Raw genomic sequence first — 19,469 nt, forward strand, 5'->3', positions numbered from 1 at the left:
TCCAATACATTTTGAGGGTCTTATTCTGGTGACTTGATGATTGACGCTTGGTTGCCTGTTGACAAATAAAATAATATCTCTCTCTCATCCATAATAATCTCATCATGTAGGTAGCCTACCAACACTGTATCTGTGAGCTGCTGGCTACAGTGCACGTTGCCATGTTTCTTTATATAAAACAGCTTTTTAAAACCATCAGTAGAGTTGACAATGTGATGGAAACCCATTTAACTTGTATTTTTCATTCGATACATGGGAATTCAACAGCAAAAGTCCCCCCCCTTTGTTCAGGGACACATTCATACAAATATTTACACATTAAGTTTATTTAAAATAAACACAGTTGACAGTGAGAGGACGTTTCTTTTTTTTGCTGAGATTACAATTACCATTTTCCATTAGAGTCTGTGAACATTTTCATTTCATTAAATCATCAGTGGGCCAACAATGCAAATGTAAACAATGGAACAAATGCATCACATCCAAATATCACTTGATTATCTGTAGTGCTGGAGGAATGACACACCCAGATAAACACACACAGAGTTTAAAAAAGGACCATTTAAACACATGGAATCTGATCTACTTTATATTCAAACTGACAAACTCCATATTCACCTCATGTTTTCTAATAAAAACATACAAATATATGTTTAAGAATACTTTGTACAATTCAATTTCATCTGGTTTCAACAGGTAAACACATTGTCAGTCAACAATATAAGACAACGGGAGCACTGTGTATGTTCTCTGATGAATTTTAAGTCAATGTGATGTGAAATATCAATATACACACTAGAAGTAATTATTCTCCCGTGTGGATTCTCACATGACGTTTAAGTGACCGTGATGAGTCATATGTCTTCCCACAGTCTGAGCATTTGCAAGGGTTCTCCCCTGTGTGCAGTCTCATGTGTTCTTTCAGCTTTCCTGAATGGTTAAAACGCTTTCCGCAGTGGGAGCAGCGGTAAGGCTTCTCCCCGGTGTGTATTCGCTTATGAGCGTTCAGGTTTCCTGACTCTCTAAAACTTTTTCCACAATGGGAGCAGTGGTAAGGCTTCTCCCCTGTGTGTATTCGCTCGTGAGATTTCATGTTTCCTAACTTGTTAAAACTCTTTCCACACTGGGCGCAATGGTGTGGCTTCGCTCCTGTGTGTATCCTCTCATGTCTTTTCAGGCTTCCTAATCTGGTAAACCTAGTTCCACACTGGGAGCAGTGGTAAGGCTTCTCCCCTGTGTGTATTCGCTCATGAGCTTTCAGGCTTCCTAACTGGTTAAAACTCTTTCCACACTGGGCGCAGAGGTGTCGTCTTGCTGGTTTGGACGTCTTTGGTTCCTCGAAGATTGTTGTTCCTCCTGCCAAAGACAGTGTTTATTTAAAGAGAGGCGTAAATTGAAATATTTTATAATCATAACAATGAGCAATCCATCAGATGGGTTTACACCCATTCCCCCTCTAATCAGTGGACCTTCCCCCACGGAAAGATTGATCACTGACCTCAGCAACGATGCAAATCCTAACTATGCCAAGGGGTTGGAAATGTTAGATTTTGATGCCATAATCGAGAAAAATGCAGACATTGGGACAGACGCTCTCCAAAATAGACCATCGGGCAGAGGCCTTGTGAAGGTTCTCTCCAGTTTAGCCCTCAACTATGCCCACCAGTAGAGATGGACAGTGCACCAGTACCTCAATGCCCAACAGAGGTACGAGCAGGAAGCTGGGGAGCTCAAGGAGAGAACCAGGGAGCTGACATCGAAAGCCGAAAAAGATAAGCTACTGCTATCCAAGGAACTGTGTGTGAGAACAGATAAACACTTATAACAAAGAACGCGAAAAACTCTTGACCAAGTCCATATTCTAAAGGAACAACTAGTTTTAGCCAAAAGGAAATATGATGCAAATCAACTTGATGCAAACGGTTGTGAATGAAACAACTCAAAGCAATAATGTTCTATTTCAAAAGCTGCAGACCAAAGACAATCAGTTAACTTCTTATGGCTGGGGGCAGTATTGAGTAGCTTGGATGAATAAGGTGCCCAGAGTAAACTGCCTGCTACTCAGTCCCAGAAGCTAAGATATGCATATTATTAGTATATTTGGATAGAAACACTCTGAAGTTTCTAAAACAGTTTGAATGATGTCTGGAGTATAACAGAACACATATGACAGGCAAAAACATGAGAATAAATCCTAACAGGAAGTGGGAAATCTGAGGTTTGTAGTTTTTCAACGCATCCCCTATTGAACATACAGTGGGATATTGGTCATCTTGCACTATCTAATGCTTCCACTAGATGTCAACAGTCTTTAGAACCTTGTTTGATGCTTCTACTGTGAAAGGGGCCGAATGAGAGGGGAATGAGTCAGAGGACTGCCAGGAGCCATGAGCTGACAATGCGTGTTCATGTGACAGTTAGCTTGCATTCCATTGCATTTCTACAGACAAAGGAATTCTCTGGTTGGAACATTATTGAAGATTTGTTCAAAACACCCTAAAGATTGATTCTATACTTCGTTTGACATGTTTCTACGGACTGTAACGTAACTTTTTGACTTTGTCTGCTCGTGCGTCATGAATTTGGATTACAGGGCTGAACGCGCTAACAAAAGGAGGAATTTGGAACTCTATCAAACAAATCAAACATTTATTGTGGAACTGGGATTCCTTGGAGTGCATTCTGATGAAGAACATCAAAGATTAGTGAATATTTATAATGCCGTTTCTGACTAATGTTGACTCCACAACATGGCAGATATCTGTTTGGCTGTTTTGGTCTCTGAGGGCTGTACTCAGATTATTGCATGGTATGCTTTTTCTGTAAAGTTTTTTGAAATCTGACACAGCGGTTGCATTTAGAAGAAGTTTACCTAAAGTTCCATGTGTAACACTTGTATCTTTATCAATGTTTATTATGAGTATTTCTGTAAATTGTAAATTTATGGACATAAATATGCACTTTATCGAACAAAACATACATGTATTGTGTAACATGAAGTCCTATGAGTGCCATCTGATGAAGATCAAAGGTTAGTGATTCATTCTCTCTCTTTTTTTCTTCTTTTTGTGTTTTTCTGTGACTTGGCGGTGACCTAACGTAATCATTTGGTGTGCTTTCACTGTAAAGCATTTTTGAAATCGGATACTGTGGTGGGATTAACAACAAGATTACCTTTTAAAATTGTATAAGAGACTCGTATGTTTGAGGAATTTTAATTATGAGATTTCTGTTGCTTGAATTTGGCGCTCTGCACTTTCACTGGCTGTTGTCATATCACCTCTTGCTGTGGATATAGATACTTTTGTACCCGTTTCCTCCAGCATCTTCACAAGGTCCTTTGCTATTCTTCTGGGATTGATTTGCACTTTTCGCACCTAAGTATGTTCATCTCTAGGAGACACAACGCATCTCCTTCCAGAGCGAAATGACAGCTGCGTGGTCCCATGGTGTTTATACTTGCATACTATTGTTTGTACAGATGAACCATGCTGTTTATAGCTGTTTATAGAGTATGTAAACTTCTGTAAACAAATGTTGAAAAAATTACTTGTGTCATGCACAAAGTAGATGTCCTACCCAACTTTCCAAAACTAGTTTAAAAAACTAGCTGGTTAACAAGAAATTAGTGGAGTGGTTGAAAAACAAGTTTTAATGACTCCAACCTAAGTGTATGTAAACGAGTTTTAATGACTCCAACCTAAGTGTATGTAAACGAGTTTTAATGACTCCAACCTAAGTGTATGTAAACGTCCGACTTCAACTGTATACACGCAGTGCCTCCGGAAAGTATTCAGACCCCTTGACTGTTTTCTAAAACTGATTCAATTGTATTTTTTTTAGCTCATTAAAATGTACAAAACCCTGTAATGACAAAGCAAAAACAGGATTTTAGATTGTTTTTTCTGTTTTTTCTTTTTTTACAAATTAAAAACTGAAATATCACATTTACTAAAGAATTCAGAACATTTACTCAGTACTTTGTTGAAACACCTTTGGCAGTGATTACAGCCTTGAGTCTTCTTGGGTTTGACACTACAAGTTTGGCACACCTGTACTTGGGGAGTTTCTCTCATTCTCTGCAGATCCTCTCAAGCTCTGTCAGGATGGATGTTGCGCATTGCTACACAGCTATTTTCAGGTCTCTCCAGAGATGTTTGATCAGGTTCAAGTCCGGGCTCTGGTTGGGCCACTCAAGGACATTCAGAGACTTGTCCCGAAGCCACGTCTGCGTTGTCCTGTTGGAAGGTGAACCTTTGCCCCAGTCTGAGGTCCTGAGTGCTTTGGAGCAGGTTTCCATCAATTATCTCTCTGTAATTTGCTCCGTTCATCTTTCCCTCGATCCTGACTAGTCTCCCAGTCCCTGCCGCTGAAAAATATGAAAAATAAGATGCTGCCACCACCATGCTTCACTGTAGGGATGGTGCCAGGTTTCCTCCAGACCTGACACTTGGCATTCAGGCCAAATAGTTCAATCTTGGTTTCATCAGATCAGAGAATCTTGTTTCTCATGGTCTGAGAGTCCTTTAGGTGCCTTTTGGCAAACTCCAAGCAGACTTTCATGTGCCTTTTACTGTTCTCTGTACCTTGTTCCGTTCATCTTTCCCTCAGTCCTAACAAGTCTCCCAGTCCCTGCTGCAAAACATCCCCTGCCTGATGCCAAGTTTCCACCAGACGTGATGCTTGGAATAGAGCTCTGGTTGGGCCACTCCAGGACATTCTGAGACTTGGAGTTTGTAGTTTTCAAGAGTTTTCCAAGCGGGCTGTCAGGTGCCTTATACTGAGGAGTGGCTTCCATCTGGCCACTCTACCAGTGCTGCAGAGTTGGTTGTCCTTCTGGAAGGTTCTCCCATCTCCACAGAGGATCTCTGTCAGTGACCATCGGGTTCTTGGTCACCTCCCTAACCAAGGCCCGTCTCCACCGATTGTTCAGTTTGGCCAGGCAGCCAGCTTTTGGTAGAGTCTTACATTTACATTTACATTTAAGTCATTTAGCAGACGCTCTTGGTGGTTCCACACTTCTTCCTTTTAAGAATGATCGAGGACCTTGTGTTTTTTGGGACCTTCATGCTACCTTAACATGCTGCAGAAATGTGTTGGTACACTTCCCCCGTTCTGTGCTGTCACTCAATCCTCTCTTCTTTGACCTCAGGGCTTGGTTTTTGCTCTGACATCCAAATCACTTGCAATCAATTTAATTTACCACAGGTGTACTCCAATCAGGTCGTAGAAACACCTCAAAGATGATCAACGGTAACAGCATGCACCTCAGCTCCATTCCGAGTCTCATAGCAAAGGGTTTGAATACTTGTGTAAATAAGATTTATATTTTTTTATACATTTGCAAACAGGTCTGAAAACCTGTTTTCGCTTTGTCGTTAGGGGGGTATTGTGTGTAGATTGAATCAGGCTGTAACGTAACTAAATATGGAAAAGTCAAGGGGTCTGAATACTTTCCGAATATAGTGTATATAATAGTGTATATAGCCATGTTATACAGTATGAATAGGCTTGTTCAGTCACATGTCATGAATTCACTATGACATCATCATATTTACATACATTTTACGGGTTGAAAAGTTGTTTTTCTCCTCAGACATAAACAAACAACTCCAGGTGAAAGACAAAGGCCATAGCTGTAATAAAATAACAAATTAACTGGCAAAGCAGCAGAGTGAGGCCCGTATCCAGCAACGTCACGAGTCACGTTTTTGCAGCTGTTTCAGTACAGCACTACAGAGAGAGAGAGAGGGAAAGCAGCAGTTTCAGTACAGCACTACATGGAGAGAGAGGGAAAGCAGCAGTTTCAGTACAGCACTACATGGAGAGAGAGGGGGAGAAGCTGTTTCAGTACAGCACTACATGGAGAGAGAGGGAAAGCAGCAGTTTCAGTACAGCACTACATGGAGAGAGAGGGGGAGAAGCTGTTTCAGTACAGCACTACAGGGAGAGAGAGGGAAAGCAGCAGTTTCAGTACAGCACTACATGGAGAGAGAGGGGGAGAAGCTGTTTCAGTACAGCACTACAGGGAGAGAGAGGGAGAGCAGCTGTTTCAGTACAGCACTACAGGGAGAGAGAGGGGGAGCAGCTGTTTCAGTACAGCACTACAGAGAGAGAGAGGGAGAGCAGCTGTTTCAGTACAGCACTACAGGGAGAGAGAGGGAGAGCAGCTGTTTCAGTACAGCACTACAGGGAGAGAGAGGGAGAGCAGCTGTTTCAGTACAGCACTACAGGGAGAGAGAGGGAGAGCAGCAGTTTCAGTACAGCACTAGAGGGAGAGAGGGGGGAGAAGCTGTTTCAGTACATCACTACATGGAGAGAGAGGGGGAGAAGCTGTTTCAGTACAGCACTACAGGGAGAGAGAGGGAGAGCAGCTGTTTCAGTACAGCACTACAGGGAGAGAGAGGGGGAGCAGCTGTTTCAGTACAGCACTACAGAGAGAGAGGGGGAGCAGCTGTTTCAGTACAGCACTACAGAGAGAGAGGGGGGAGCAGCTGTTTCAGTACAGCACTACAGAGAGAGAGAGGGGGAGCAGCTGTTTCAGTACAGCACTACAGAGAGAGAGGGAGAGCAGCTGTTTCAGTACAGCACTACAGGGAGAGAGAGGGGGAGCAGCTGTTTCAGTACAGCACTACAGAGAGAGAGAGGGAGAGCAGCTGTTTCAGTACAGCACTACAGGGAGAGAGAGGGGGAGCAGCTGTTTCAGTACAGCACTACAGAGAGAGAGAGGGGGAGCAGCTGTTTCAGTACAGCACTACAGAGAGAGAGAGGGAGAGCAGCTGTTTCAGTACAGCACTACAGAGAGAGAGAGAGGGGGAGCAGCTGTTTCAGTACAGCACTACAGGGAGAGAGAGGGGGAGCAGCTGTTTCAGTACAGCACTACAGAGAGAGAGAGGGGGAGCAGCTGTTTCAGTACAGCACTACAGGGAGAGAGAGGGAGTGCAGCTGTTTCAGTACAGCACTACAGGGAGAGAGAGGGAGTGCAGCTGTTTCTGTACAGCACTACAGGGAGAGAGAGGGAGTGCAGCTGTTTCAGTACAGCACTACAGGGAGAGAGAGGGGGAGCAGCTGTTTCAGTACAGCACTACAGGGAGAGAGGGGGGAGCAGCTGTTTCAGTACAGCACTACAGGGAGAGAGAGGGGGAGCAGCTGTTTCAGTACAGCAATACAGGGGGAGAGCAGCTGTTTCAGCACAGCACTACAGGGAGAGAGGGAAAAAATCCACGGGACTAGTTTCAATGTATGGAATCACCTAGGAGTTTCTGGATGTTGGGTAAACTTCTCCTTTGAAGCATAATTGAGAAATAATTAATTGAAGTTGGAACATTTGTAGACCAGAGGTTAATAATGTTGAGCCAGTAACTGAATCTCTGATTCAGAGGGGTTGTGTTCAATGCGGAAGACATTTAGGATGAATGGATTCAGTTGTGACTGACTAGATATCCCTTTTCCTTCCATCGCAGTCCTCCTTTAAGACTCCATCATGTTTCATCATTAGATGCTACAGGCCTCCTTTAAGACTCCATAATGTTTCATCATTAGATGCTACAGGCCTCCTTTAAGACTCCATAATGTTTCATCATTAGATGCTACAGGCCTCCTTTAAGACTCCATAATGTTTCATCATTAGATGCTACAGTCCTCCTTTAAGACTCCATAATGTTTCAACTTTAGATGCTACAGGCCTCCTTTAAGACTCCATAATGTTTCATCATTAGATGCTACAGGCCTCCTTTAAGACTCCATAATGTTTCATCATTAGATGCTACAGGCCTCCTTTAAGACTCCATAATGTTTCATCATTAGATATTCTGAGTATAGAATAAGGTCAGTATGGGGTATTGTGTTTATAGAATAAGGTCAGTATGGGGTATTGTGTTTATAGAATAAGGTCAGTATGGGGTATTGTGTTTATAGAATAAGGTCAGTATGGGGTATTGTGTTTATAGAATAAGGTCGGTATGGGGTATTGTGTTTATAGAATAAGGTCAGTATGGGGTATTGTGTTTATAGAATAAGGTCAGTATGGGGTATTGTGTTTATAGAATAAGGTCAGTATGGGGTATTGTGTTTATAGAATAAGGTCAGCATGGGGTATTGTGTTTATAGAATAAGGTCAGCATGGGGTATTGTGTTTATAGAATAAGGTCGGTATGGGGTATTGTGTTTATAGAATAAGGTCAGTATGGGGTATTGTGTTTATAGAATAAGGTCGGTATGGGGTATTGTGTTTATAGAATGAGGTCAGTATGGGGTATTGTGTTTATAGAATAAGGTCAGTATGGGGTATTGTGTTTATAGAATAAGGTCAGTATGGGGTATTGTGTTTATAGAATAAGGTCAGTATGGGGTATTGTGTTTATAGAATAAGGTCAGTATGGGGTATTGTGTTTATAGAATAAGGTCAGTATGGGGTATTGTGTTTATAGAATAAGGTCAGTATGGGGTATTGTGTTTATAGAATAAGGTCAGTATGGGGTATTGTGTTTATAGAATAAGGTCAGTATGGGGTATTGTGTTTATAGAATAAGGTCAATATGGGGTATTGTGTTTATAGAATAAGGTCAGTATGGGGTATTGTGTTTATCCTCTTAGAACTCTTGCTCTATACTGCCCCTTTTGGAGAAAGTGCGTGCCCATAGTAAACTGAAAATATTTTCCCCCAAAATTGCTAATATATGCATATAAAAAATATTATCGAATAGAAAACACTCTAAAGCTTCTAAAGGCGTTTAAATTTGGTCTCTATGTAAAGCAGAACTCTCAGAACATGCATTCTGCCAAACTATCTCTTGTCATCTGAAAAGTTGGCCCACCTTTGACGTCATCGCAAACACCCTCCCCAAACAGTCACAGCTCTGGGAAGAGTCCCTACGTGTTCAGCGCGATCTCAGCTTTCAATGTGGCTTCTCATTGTGAGAATCGCCCGCTCGCGAGAGTTTGAGCATGCCGAAAGCTGCCAGTCACTCAAAAAAAACGTTCACTTTTATGTGCGCAGTGGTCAAGTCCTCTCTTTTTTCCAAGATCGATTGAACGATGCCTGTGTTTCTGTTCGTTCTCAAAATTGCTGTACACCTTTATAACATGTTAAAGCTTGATTATGAAGTTAGTTTGACAAGTTAACTCGACATATAATATATAATTTCGACGTTTTGGTGCATCCACTTGAATTTTGCCTACATTTCACCGAAATGTGGCTATTTTGAGAACCGAAAGACGCAGACTTGAAAACTGAACGCTGGTTTGGTAAGTATAATCCCTTCCAGGTCTTTTGATGGAAGAACAGCAAAGGTAAGGGAATATTTATGTGTTAATTTTGGGTTTCTGTCGACTCCAAGATAGAGGAGCCAGAATGCTACTTTTTGAGCGCTGTCTCATAGTATAGCCTAGTGAACGCATCCTGTAACGTTAAAAATAAATGTAACACAGCGATTGCATTTAGAAGAAGTGTATCTTCCTATACATATGTAAAACATGCATATTTAGTCAAAGTTTATGATGTGTATTCCTTGTTAGCTGACGTTATCTGCCGGAGCTATTTCATTTCTCCTGACATTTTAGTAGCATTTTTTGAACGATGCGTCATTGTAAACAGAGATTTATGGATATATATTACAGATTATTGAAAAAAAAAATGAATGTACTGTGTAACATGTTATATTACTGTCATCTGATGAAGATTTCAAAAGGTTAGTGAATTTTTTAAAAATCCTGCGTTTGTTGATTGCATATTTTTTCCTGCTTGGCTATGCTAATGAGCTATGTCTGCGAGTTGGGCATCTCTGGGCATCTCCGGCGTTGGGCATCTCCGGGCATCTCCGGCGCGGCCCACGCTTGGATTGCGTCCTACCTGACAGGTCGCTCCTACCAGGTGGCGTGGCGAGAATCTGTCTCCTCACCACGCGCTCTCACCACTGGTGTCCCCCAGGGCTCTGTTCTAGGCCCTCTCCTATTCTCGCTATACACCAAGTCACTTGGCTCTGTCATAACCTCACATGGTCTCTCCTATCATTGCTATGCAGACGACACACAATTAATCTTCTCCTTTCCCCCTTCTGATGACCAGGTGGCGAATTGCATCTCTGCATGTCTGGCAGACATATCAGTGTGGATGACGGATCACCACCTCAAGCTGAACCTCGGCAAGACGGAGCTGCTCTTCCTCCCGGGGAAGGACTGCCCGTTCCATGATCTCGCCATCACGGTTGACAACTCCATTGTGTCCTCCTCCCAGAGCGCTAAGAACCTTGGCGTGATCCCGGACAACACCCTGTCGTTCTCAACTAACATCAAGGTGGTGGCCCGTTCCTGTAGGTTCATGCTCTACAACATCCGCAGAGTACGACCCTGCCTCACACAGGAAGCGGCGCAGGTCCTAATCCAGGCACTTGTCATCTCCCGTCTGGATTACTGCAACTCGCTGTTGGCTGGGCTCCCTGCCTGTGCCATTAAACCCCTACAACTCATCCAGAACGCCGCAGCCCGTCTGGTGTTCAACCTTCCCAAGTTCTCTCACGTCACCCCGCTCCTCCGCTCACTCCACTGGCTTCCAGTTGAAGCTCGCATCCGCTACAAGACCATGGTGCTTGCCTACGGAGCTGTGAGGGGAACGGCAGCTCAGTACCTCCAGGCTCTGATCAGGCCCTACACCCAAACAAGGGCACTGCATTCATCCACCTCTGGCCTGCTCGCCTCCCTACCACTGAGGAAGTACAGTTCCCGCTCAGCCCAGTCTGCTCAGCCCAAAACTGTTCGCTGCTCTGGCCCCCCAATGGTGGAACAAACTCCCTCACGACGCCAGGACAGCGGAGTCAATCACCACCTTCCGGAGATACCTGAAACCCCACCTCTTTAAGGAATACCTAGGATAGGATAAGTAATCCCTCTCACCCCCCCTTTAAGATTTAGATGCACTATTGTAAAGTGACTGTTCCACTGGATGTCATAAGGTGAATGCACCAATTTGTAAGTCGCTCTGGATAAGAGCGTCTGCTAAATGACTTAAATGTAAATGTAATGTAAATGCTATGTTTTCGCCGTAAAACATTTTAGAAATCTGACTTGCTGGGTACCGGGAGGTGACCCTTCATAAAACAACAGATCAGGGGGTTCCACTGTATCGTTGTTGCAGCCTAAATGGCCAAATACACCTTTAGAGTTGAAAAGGCTTCCCTTCCTCAGAAAGCAGCTCTGAAACAGAGCAACAAAGGGACTGATTTGTTTCTGATCTCAGCATCTGTTAAATACACAGACCCCTTATTGTGCTGTAGTGAGTGTGTGGCTCTAGCACTCTGAATAGAGTTCATTATCAAGGAGGACGGTCACGTGTGTTGAGAAGTAGAGGATCACTAGTTTGAGTCCAGTATGGGGACAGAGGAGGAAACTATACTGTTAGCAGCACACGGGAGTCAGTTACACATGAAATCAATAAAGTTAATAATTTCCAAATGAAACCATGTTCATTAAGGTCTATATAGTATATATATATTAAACCATGTTCTTTAAGGTCTGTATAGTATATATATATATATTAAACCATGTTCTTTAAGGTCTATATAGTATATATATATTAAACCATGTTCTTTAAGGTCTATATAGTATATATATATTAAACCATGTTCTTTAAGGTCTATATAGTATATATATATTAAACCATGTTCTTTAAGGTCTATATAGTATATATATATATATTAAACCATGTTCTTTAAGGTCTGTATAGTATATATATATATTAAACCATGTTCTTTAAGGTCTGTATAGTATATATATATATATATTAAACCATGTTCTTTAAGGTCTGTATAGTATATATATATATATATATATATATATATATATATATATATATATATATATATATAAACCATGTTCTTTAAGGTCTGTATAGTATATATATATATATTAAACCATGATCTTTAAGGTCTGTATAGTATATATATATTAAACCATGTTCTTTAAGGTCTATATAGTATATATATTAAACCATGTTCTTTAAGGTCTGTATAGTATATATATTAAACCATGTTCTTTAAGGTCTGTATAGTATATATATATTAAACCATGTTCTTTAAGGTCTATAGGTTCTATTAAGGTCTGTATAGTATATATATATTAAACCATGTTCTTTAAGGTCTGTATAGTATATATATATTAAACCATGTTCTTTAAGGTCTGTATAGTATATATATATATATATTAAACCATGTTCTTTAAGGTCTGTATAGTATATATATATATATATTAAACCCATACGTTCTGTATGCACACATGACTGTAAGTCTGTATAAAAGTATATAAATGGCATATATTACAATATATTATATTAAACCATGTTCTTTAAGGTCTATATAGTATATATATATTAAACCATGTTCTTTAAGGTCTGTATAGTATATATATATATATTAAACCATGTTCTTTAAGGTCTGTATAGTATATATATATATATATATTAAACCATGTTCTTTAAGGTCTATATAGTATATATATATATTAAACCATGTTCTTTAAGGTCTATATAGTATATATATATATATATATATTAAACCATGTTCTTTAAGGTCTATATAGTATATATATATATATATTAAACCATGTTCTTTAAGGTCTATATAGTATATATATATTAAACCATGTTCATTAAGGTCTATATAGTATATATATATATATTAAACCATGTTCTTTAAGGTCTGTATAGTATATATATATATTAAACCATGTTCTTTAAGGTCTGTATAGTATATATATATATATATATTAAACCATGTTCTTTAAGGTCTATATAGTATATATATATTAAACCATGTTCTTTAAGGTCTATATAGTATATATATATATTAAACCATGTTCTTTAAGGTCTGTATAGTATATATATATATATATTAAACCATGTTCTTTAAGGTCTGTATAGTATATATATATATATATATATTAAACCATGTTCTTTAAGGTCTATATAGTATATATATATTAAACCATGTTCTTTAAGGTCTATATAGTATATATATATATATATATATATATATATTAAACCATGTTCTTTAAGGTCTGTATAGTATATATATATATATTAAACCATGTTCTTTAAGGTCTATATAGTATATATATATATTAAACCATGTTCTTTAAGGTCTGTATAGTATATATATATATTAAACCATGTTCTTTAAGGTCTGTATAGTATATATATATATATATATATATTAAACCATGTTCTTTAAGGTCTATATATATATATATATATATTAAACCATGTTCTTTAAGGTCTATATAGTATATATATATATATATTAAACCATGTTCTTTAAGGTCTGTATAGTATATATATATATATATTAAACCATGTTCTTTAAGGTATATATATATTAAACCATGTTCTTTAAGGTCTATAGTATATATATATTAAACCATGTTCTTTAAGGTCTATATAGTATATATATATTAAACCATGTTCTTTAAGGTCTATATAGTATATATATATTAAACCATGTTCTTTAAGGTCTATATAGTATATATATATATATATATTAAACCATGTTCTTTAAGGTCTGTATAGTATATATATATATATATTAAACCATGTTCTTTAAGGTCTATATAGTATATATATATTAAACCATGTTCTTTAAGGTCTATATAGTATATATATATTAAACCATGTTCATTAAGGTCTATATAGTATATATATATATATTAAACCATGTTCTTTAAGGTCTATATAGTATATATATATATTAAACCATGTTCTGTTAAGGTCTATATAGTATATATACATTAAACCATGTTCTTTAAGGTCTATATAGTATATATATATTAAACCATGTTCTTTAAGGTCTATATAGTATATATATATTAAACCATGTTCATTAAGGTCTATATAGTATATATATATATTAAACCATGTTCTTTAAGGTCTGTATAGTATATATATATATTAAACCATGTTCTTTAAGGTCTGTATAGTATATATATATATATATATTAAACCATGTTCTTTAAGGTCTATATAGTATATATATATTAAACCATGTTCTTTAAGGTCTATATAGTATATATATATATTAAACCATGTTCTTTAAGGTCTGTATAGTATATATATATATATATTAAACCATGTTCTTTAAGGTCTGTATAGTATATATATATATATATATATTAAACCATGTTCTTTAAGGTCTATATAGTATATATATATTAAACCATGTTCTTTAAGGTCTATATAGTATATATATATATAAACCATGTTCTTTAAGGTCTGTATAGTATATATATATATATTAAACCATGTTCTTTAAGGTCTATATAGTATATATATATATTAAACCATGTTCTTTAAGGTCTGTATAGTATATATATATATTAAACCATGTTCTTTAAGGTCTATATAGTATATATATATTAAACCATGTTCTTTAAGGTCTGTATAGTATATATATATATTAAACCATGTTCTTTAAGGTCTATATAGTATATATATATATATAAACCATGTTCTTTAAGGTCTATATAGTATATATATATATATTAAACCATGTTCTTTAAGGTCTATATAGTATATATATATATTAAACCATGTTCTTTAAGGTCTATATAGTATATATATATATTAAACCATGTTCTTTAAGGTCTATATAGTATATATATATTAAACCATGTTCTTTAAGGTCTATATAGTATATATATATTAAACCATGTTCTTTAAGGTCTATATAGTATATATATATTAAACCATGTTCTTTAAGGTCTATATAGTATATATATATATAAACCATGTTCTTTAAGGTCTGTATAGTATATATATATATTAAACCATGTTCTTTAAGGTCTGTATAGTATATATATATATAAACCATGTTCTTTAAGGTCTATATAGTATATATATATTAAACCATGTTCTTTAAGGTCTATATAGTATATATATATTAAACCATGTTCTTTAAGGTCTATATAGTATATATATATTAAACCATGTTCTTTAAGGTCTATATAGTATATATATATTCTAAACCATGTTCTTTAAGGTCTATATAGTATATATATATTCAACCATGTTCTGTTAAGGTCTGTATGTTGGAGTTCAGGCTTCATTTGACCTGATAAAGTAGGAAATTAAATGAATTTTGTCCATTACAGAGATGGAGGCCGAGACAAAAAAATAAGCTTGTTTTAAAATATATATTTGCCAGTTTAACAAGTCCTGTAGATCAGCTGTTAATGAAGCAATACAGACCACATTGAAGTGTCTGGAGTTTAGTTTGTATGTTCTACAGTCTAGTAAAGATAGGGGGGTGACTGGGACAGACAATGTAACATCTATACTGTTTTTAGGAAACATGTTTTCTTTCTCTCTAAATCTATCTTTCATCAATGTTTTATATGGTCTATTGGTTTCTCTCTTTTCATTGGCAGAATCCTTTTTCAGTGTTACGATATTCATAACATCCATATCCACCAGTCTATCTTCCTGTCAACTAACAGAACTCTGCTGGTTGTCCTGGTAACAGATACCAGTGGGCAGATCTATTGTATTTGTTCAAACTAAACTACAGCACTTACTTTGATGTGTCAAATCTGATCCTTTCTTCTCTTCTCCACCTCTCACAGTTCCACTCAGTCCTGTTGTTTTCCTGCAGTCCACCAGCAGCACAGACAACCTCTTCATACCCAGCAGTAAGGTGCTACCGGGAGAGGCACGACACGGGGACTCCGTGAGGGTGGAAGGGCTAGCGTTGTCCTGGTAACCATAAAGAGGAGACACAGACACATATCATTATGGATGCTGATGTCACCGCTGTCATGAAGTGCTTTACAGAAACCCAGACCCAGATAGAGCAAGCTGTATGCTAGACCAGACCAAGCTGTATGCTAGACCAGACCAAGCTGTACCATCTGGTGTTCTGATCTGGAGAGACTCTTCTCTTCCTCGTCAGCATCAGGATGTTGTTGAGGCTCCCCAGAGGATCCATAATAGTCATGTCTCTCTCCTGTGTGAACAAGAACATCAAACAGATGGTGAACTTATGACCTTCTATTAAAATCATAGGGTCTTAGACGAGGCATTAGTCTCTCTAAACAGGCCCTAAAATGCAAATGTTAAAGGGTAGTTCCACAAAAATGGGTGCCTTTTGATGAGATGCACTTTAATGTAGAACACGTGGAGAATTTAACAAATCTAATTTAAAAGACCCCAAAACGTATGTACCAAAGGCAGATTGACCCTTTAAGAATTTATAAAGTACTGAACAACATATTCAAGTGTAGAACTTCAGTAGAATGCCCCTTTAAAACCCCACATTAGTTCAACAACGGCATAGTTTGTGCCCCTGTTTAAGACAGTACTCACTGGTGTTAATCTGATATTCTGTCTCCTCCTCTTTCACTCTCAAAACGTCTTCCTTCTTCACCTCTACTGCGACAGCATCCTCTTCCTCTCTAAAATGTTCTTCCTCTGTTTCCTCAATAACATCATCTTCTTCTTTCACGACAATGTTCAGTCCCAGAGCTTCTTTCTCCGTCCAGCAGACCTCCTCTTCTTTAGCAGGGGAGGAGTAGTTTAGTGAGCTCATGGTCAGGGATGTTAGAATTAGCGACTAGCCTAGTGCTAGGTAGCATTAGCGGCTAGGCTCAGTATCAGTGTTTAACAACTTTGCAAATTGAACAAGCAAATTAGGTTAAAGTTAACCAGTTGATACGTCAAATGAACTGCGTTTACAACACTGAGATTAGCTAATGTACATTAACATGGTCTAAAGCGTCAATCTTTCAGTTTTATGTTGTCTAGCAAGCTACCGAGGTGGTTGAAAGAGTAGCCGTGTTGTTGTTCCTGAAGAAGCGCCCGTCCAGTCCATTATACGTCACGCATGTAGCATCACCTGAAAGACGCTCATCGCCATCTGCTGGCTGGAGTGGGTAACGCAGTTTGGAAACAATAGTTACTACACTTTTTGGATTGGAAAGAACGTCATAATAATTTAACAATAAACTGATATATTTTCTCTTCGGTCTTACAAATAATACGTTCCTGTACACAGACGTAGCAGCTCAATATGAATATGTAGATGATGAATAAATACTTCCATTAATAGGTTGTGTTTTAATACACATTTGCTCTGTTCATTTTTCACATTCATCTTTATCTAGATGTGATGGTACTAATCCCTTAAAGCTACACTCTTTAAGATACAAATCATCCTGTAAACAATAGAGCAAATGCATCACATGCAAATAGAACTTGATAATCTGTGGTGCTTTACACTGGGACTACAAAACATTAAGAACACCTGCTCCTTCCATGACATAAACTGACTAGGTGAATCCAGGTGAATCCAGGCTAAAGCTATGATCCCTTATTGATGCCACTATATAAATCCACTTCAGTCAGTGTAGATGAAGGGGAGGAGATGGCTGAAATAAGGATTTTTAAGCCTTGAGACAAATGAGACATGGATTGTGTATGTGTGCCATCCAGAGGGTGAATGGGGAAGACAAAATAGTTAAGAGCCTTTGAACAGAGTATGATAGTAGGTCCCAGGCGCAGGTTTGTGTCAAGAACTGCAACGCTGCTGGGTTTTTTCCAGCTTCCCATGCGATTTGTTTTCTCATGAGCATGGCCTTATTTCTATTACAGCATATTGGATAACTTTCATTCATATTCCATTCACCCTGTTCAATGTAACAGCAACAGGTTTAGGCTACTACATGATACTAGAATTTTCCCTATACCCATCATGAGATTGCTACAACCTCGCCTATGAATGGAAGTTTAGAACGTAGGTGCACACAGGTCGAGATACGTTTTTTAGGTGACAGACAGTGACACATGGACAGACAGTCGCGAAGACATCAGCAACTAATTATCATGGTCCAAACACACCAAGACAGCCGTGAAGAGGGGGCACGACAACAACTTTTCCACCTCAGGAGAGTGAAAAGATTTGTCATGGGTCCCCAGATCCTCAAAACGTTCTACAGCTGCACCATCGAGAGCATCCTGACCGGTTGCATCACCGCCTGGTATGGCAACTGCTCGGCATCTGACCGTAATGCACTACAGAGGGTTGTGAACATCACTGGGGTCAAGCTTCCTGCCATCCTGGACCTATATAAAGAAAGCCCAACAAATTGTCAGGTACTCCATGTCTCTGAATGTCCTTGAGTGGCCCAGCCAGAGCCCGGATTTGAACCCGATGGAACATCTCTGGAGAGACCTGAAAATAACTGTGTAGCGATGCTCCCCATCCAACCTGACAGACCTTGAGAGGATCTGCAGAGAAGAATGGGAGAAACATGAGGCTCCTGCTGCCCTCAAGGGCACATTGACATATTTTTCACCTAGTCGTCTCTGGGGTTCAAACCAGAGACCTTTCAGTAACTGGCCCAACACCATTAACCGCTAGGCTACCTGCAGCAGGAGCCTCATGTTGACAGGAGAGCCCACCTTTATTTCTCCCTCATTATGAACATTCATATTGGTCAACAGTCCTACTGTGTGTATTGAACATTCATATTGGACTGTAGCAGCTGGCTAACTGGCTACTGATCAACCTATTGTGTGTATTGACCATTCATATTGGACAGCCTTACCTATAGAGTAGCACCACCACCCATCAGCCCGTTCTCTTCTTGATGTCAAAGCTGCAGTGTATTGTTGCTATAGGAGTTTATGATTAATAATCCTATTTACTTCAAGACACACTAAAATGTCACCATACTATTCCTGTAAAGCCCCTCTGTCAGATATAAACCATCAGAGTGGGAAACCAACTGACATGGAAACAATGGAGCAAATGTATCACTATCAGAGGGGTGTATTATGACATCAGATAGAACTACTCAGACATTCCAAATATCACTTGATTATCAGAGGGGTGAATTATGACATCATATAGAACTACTCAACCATTCTAAATCAGGCTTCATCCATATCTTGAAGGTGGATATTGATCCAACCATTTCCAAAGTAATGACCGGGCTGATGGAAACAGGATATGCCTGTACACTTTTCTAAATGAAGACAGACAATTTGTTATTTTGTTTTACATGGTGGGGTCTTTTTGTGTCAGTAAACATTTATAAGCGAGAAATGGAGGTGGAAACTCCTTTTCGCGCAAATATTTATATAATAACCATCACATCTTAGTTAACTTGGAGTCACGTGATGATATGTTGATTGGTCCTCCCTCTATGACTTGGGAACCCATGCAGTTTATTAGGCTACAGATGAAATAAGTTATGAACTTCACAGGTGAAAGTGCACGTGATGAGCTTGATGCTCCTTTCCAATACATTTTGATGGTCTTATTCTGGTGACATGATGATTGATGCTTGGTTGTCATTGACAAATAAAATAATATCTCTCTTATCCATAATAATCTCATCATGTAGGTAGCCTACAAGCACTGTACAATGGTGGACAAAAGTTTTGAGAATGACACAAATATAAAAGTCTGCTGCCTCAGTTTGTATGATGG

The 19,469-nt window shown here is 38.5% G+C and overlaps 1 protein-coding gene across 1 annotated transcript; it reads right to left on the reverse strand.

Moving 5' to 3' along the window:
• Positions 1-805: 805 nt before the first annotated feature.
• Positions 806-16,565, reverse strand: LOC124028519 (zinc finger protein 235-like). Its single transcript, XM_046340561.1, has 3 exons — positions 16,380-16,565; positions 15,664-15,733; positions 806-1,356 (listed from the first exon to the last, which is right to left on the reverse strand). Exons 1-3 carry the CDS (start codon positions 16,563-16,565, stop codon positions 806-808), a joined length of 807 nt encoding a protein of 268 aa, XP_046196517.1.
• Between the last annotated feature and the right edge of the window lie 2,904 nt (positions 16,566-19,469).

This window comes from Oncorhynchus gorbuscha, unplaced genomic scaffold, assembly GCF_021184085.1.
Source record: "Oncorhynchus gorbuscha isolate QuinsamMale2020 ecotype Even-year unplaced genomic scaffold, OgorEven_v1.0 Un_scaffold_4354, whole genome shotgun sequence".
Lineage (NCBI taxonomy): Eukaryota > Metazoa > Chordata > Actinopteri > Salmoniformes > Salmonidae > Oncorhynchus > Oncorhynchus gorbuscha.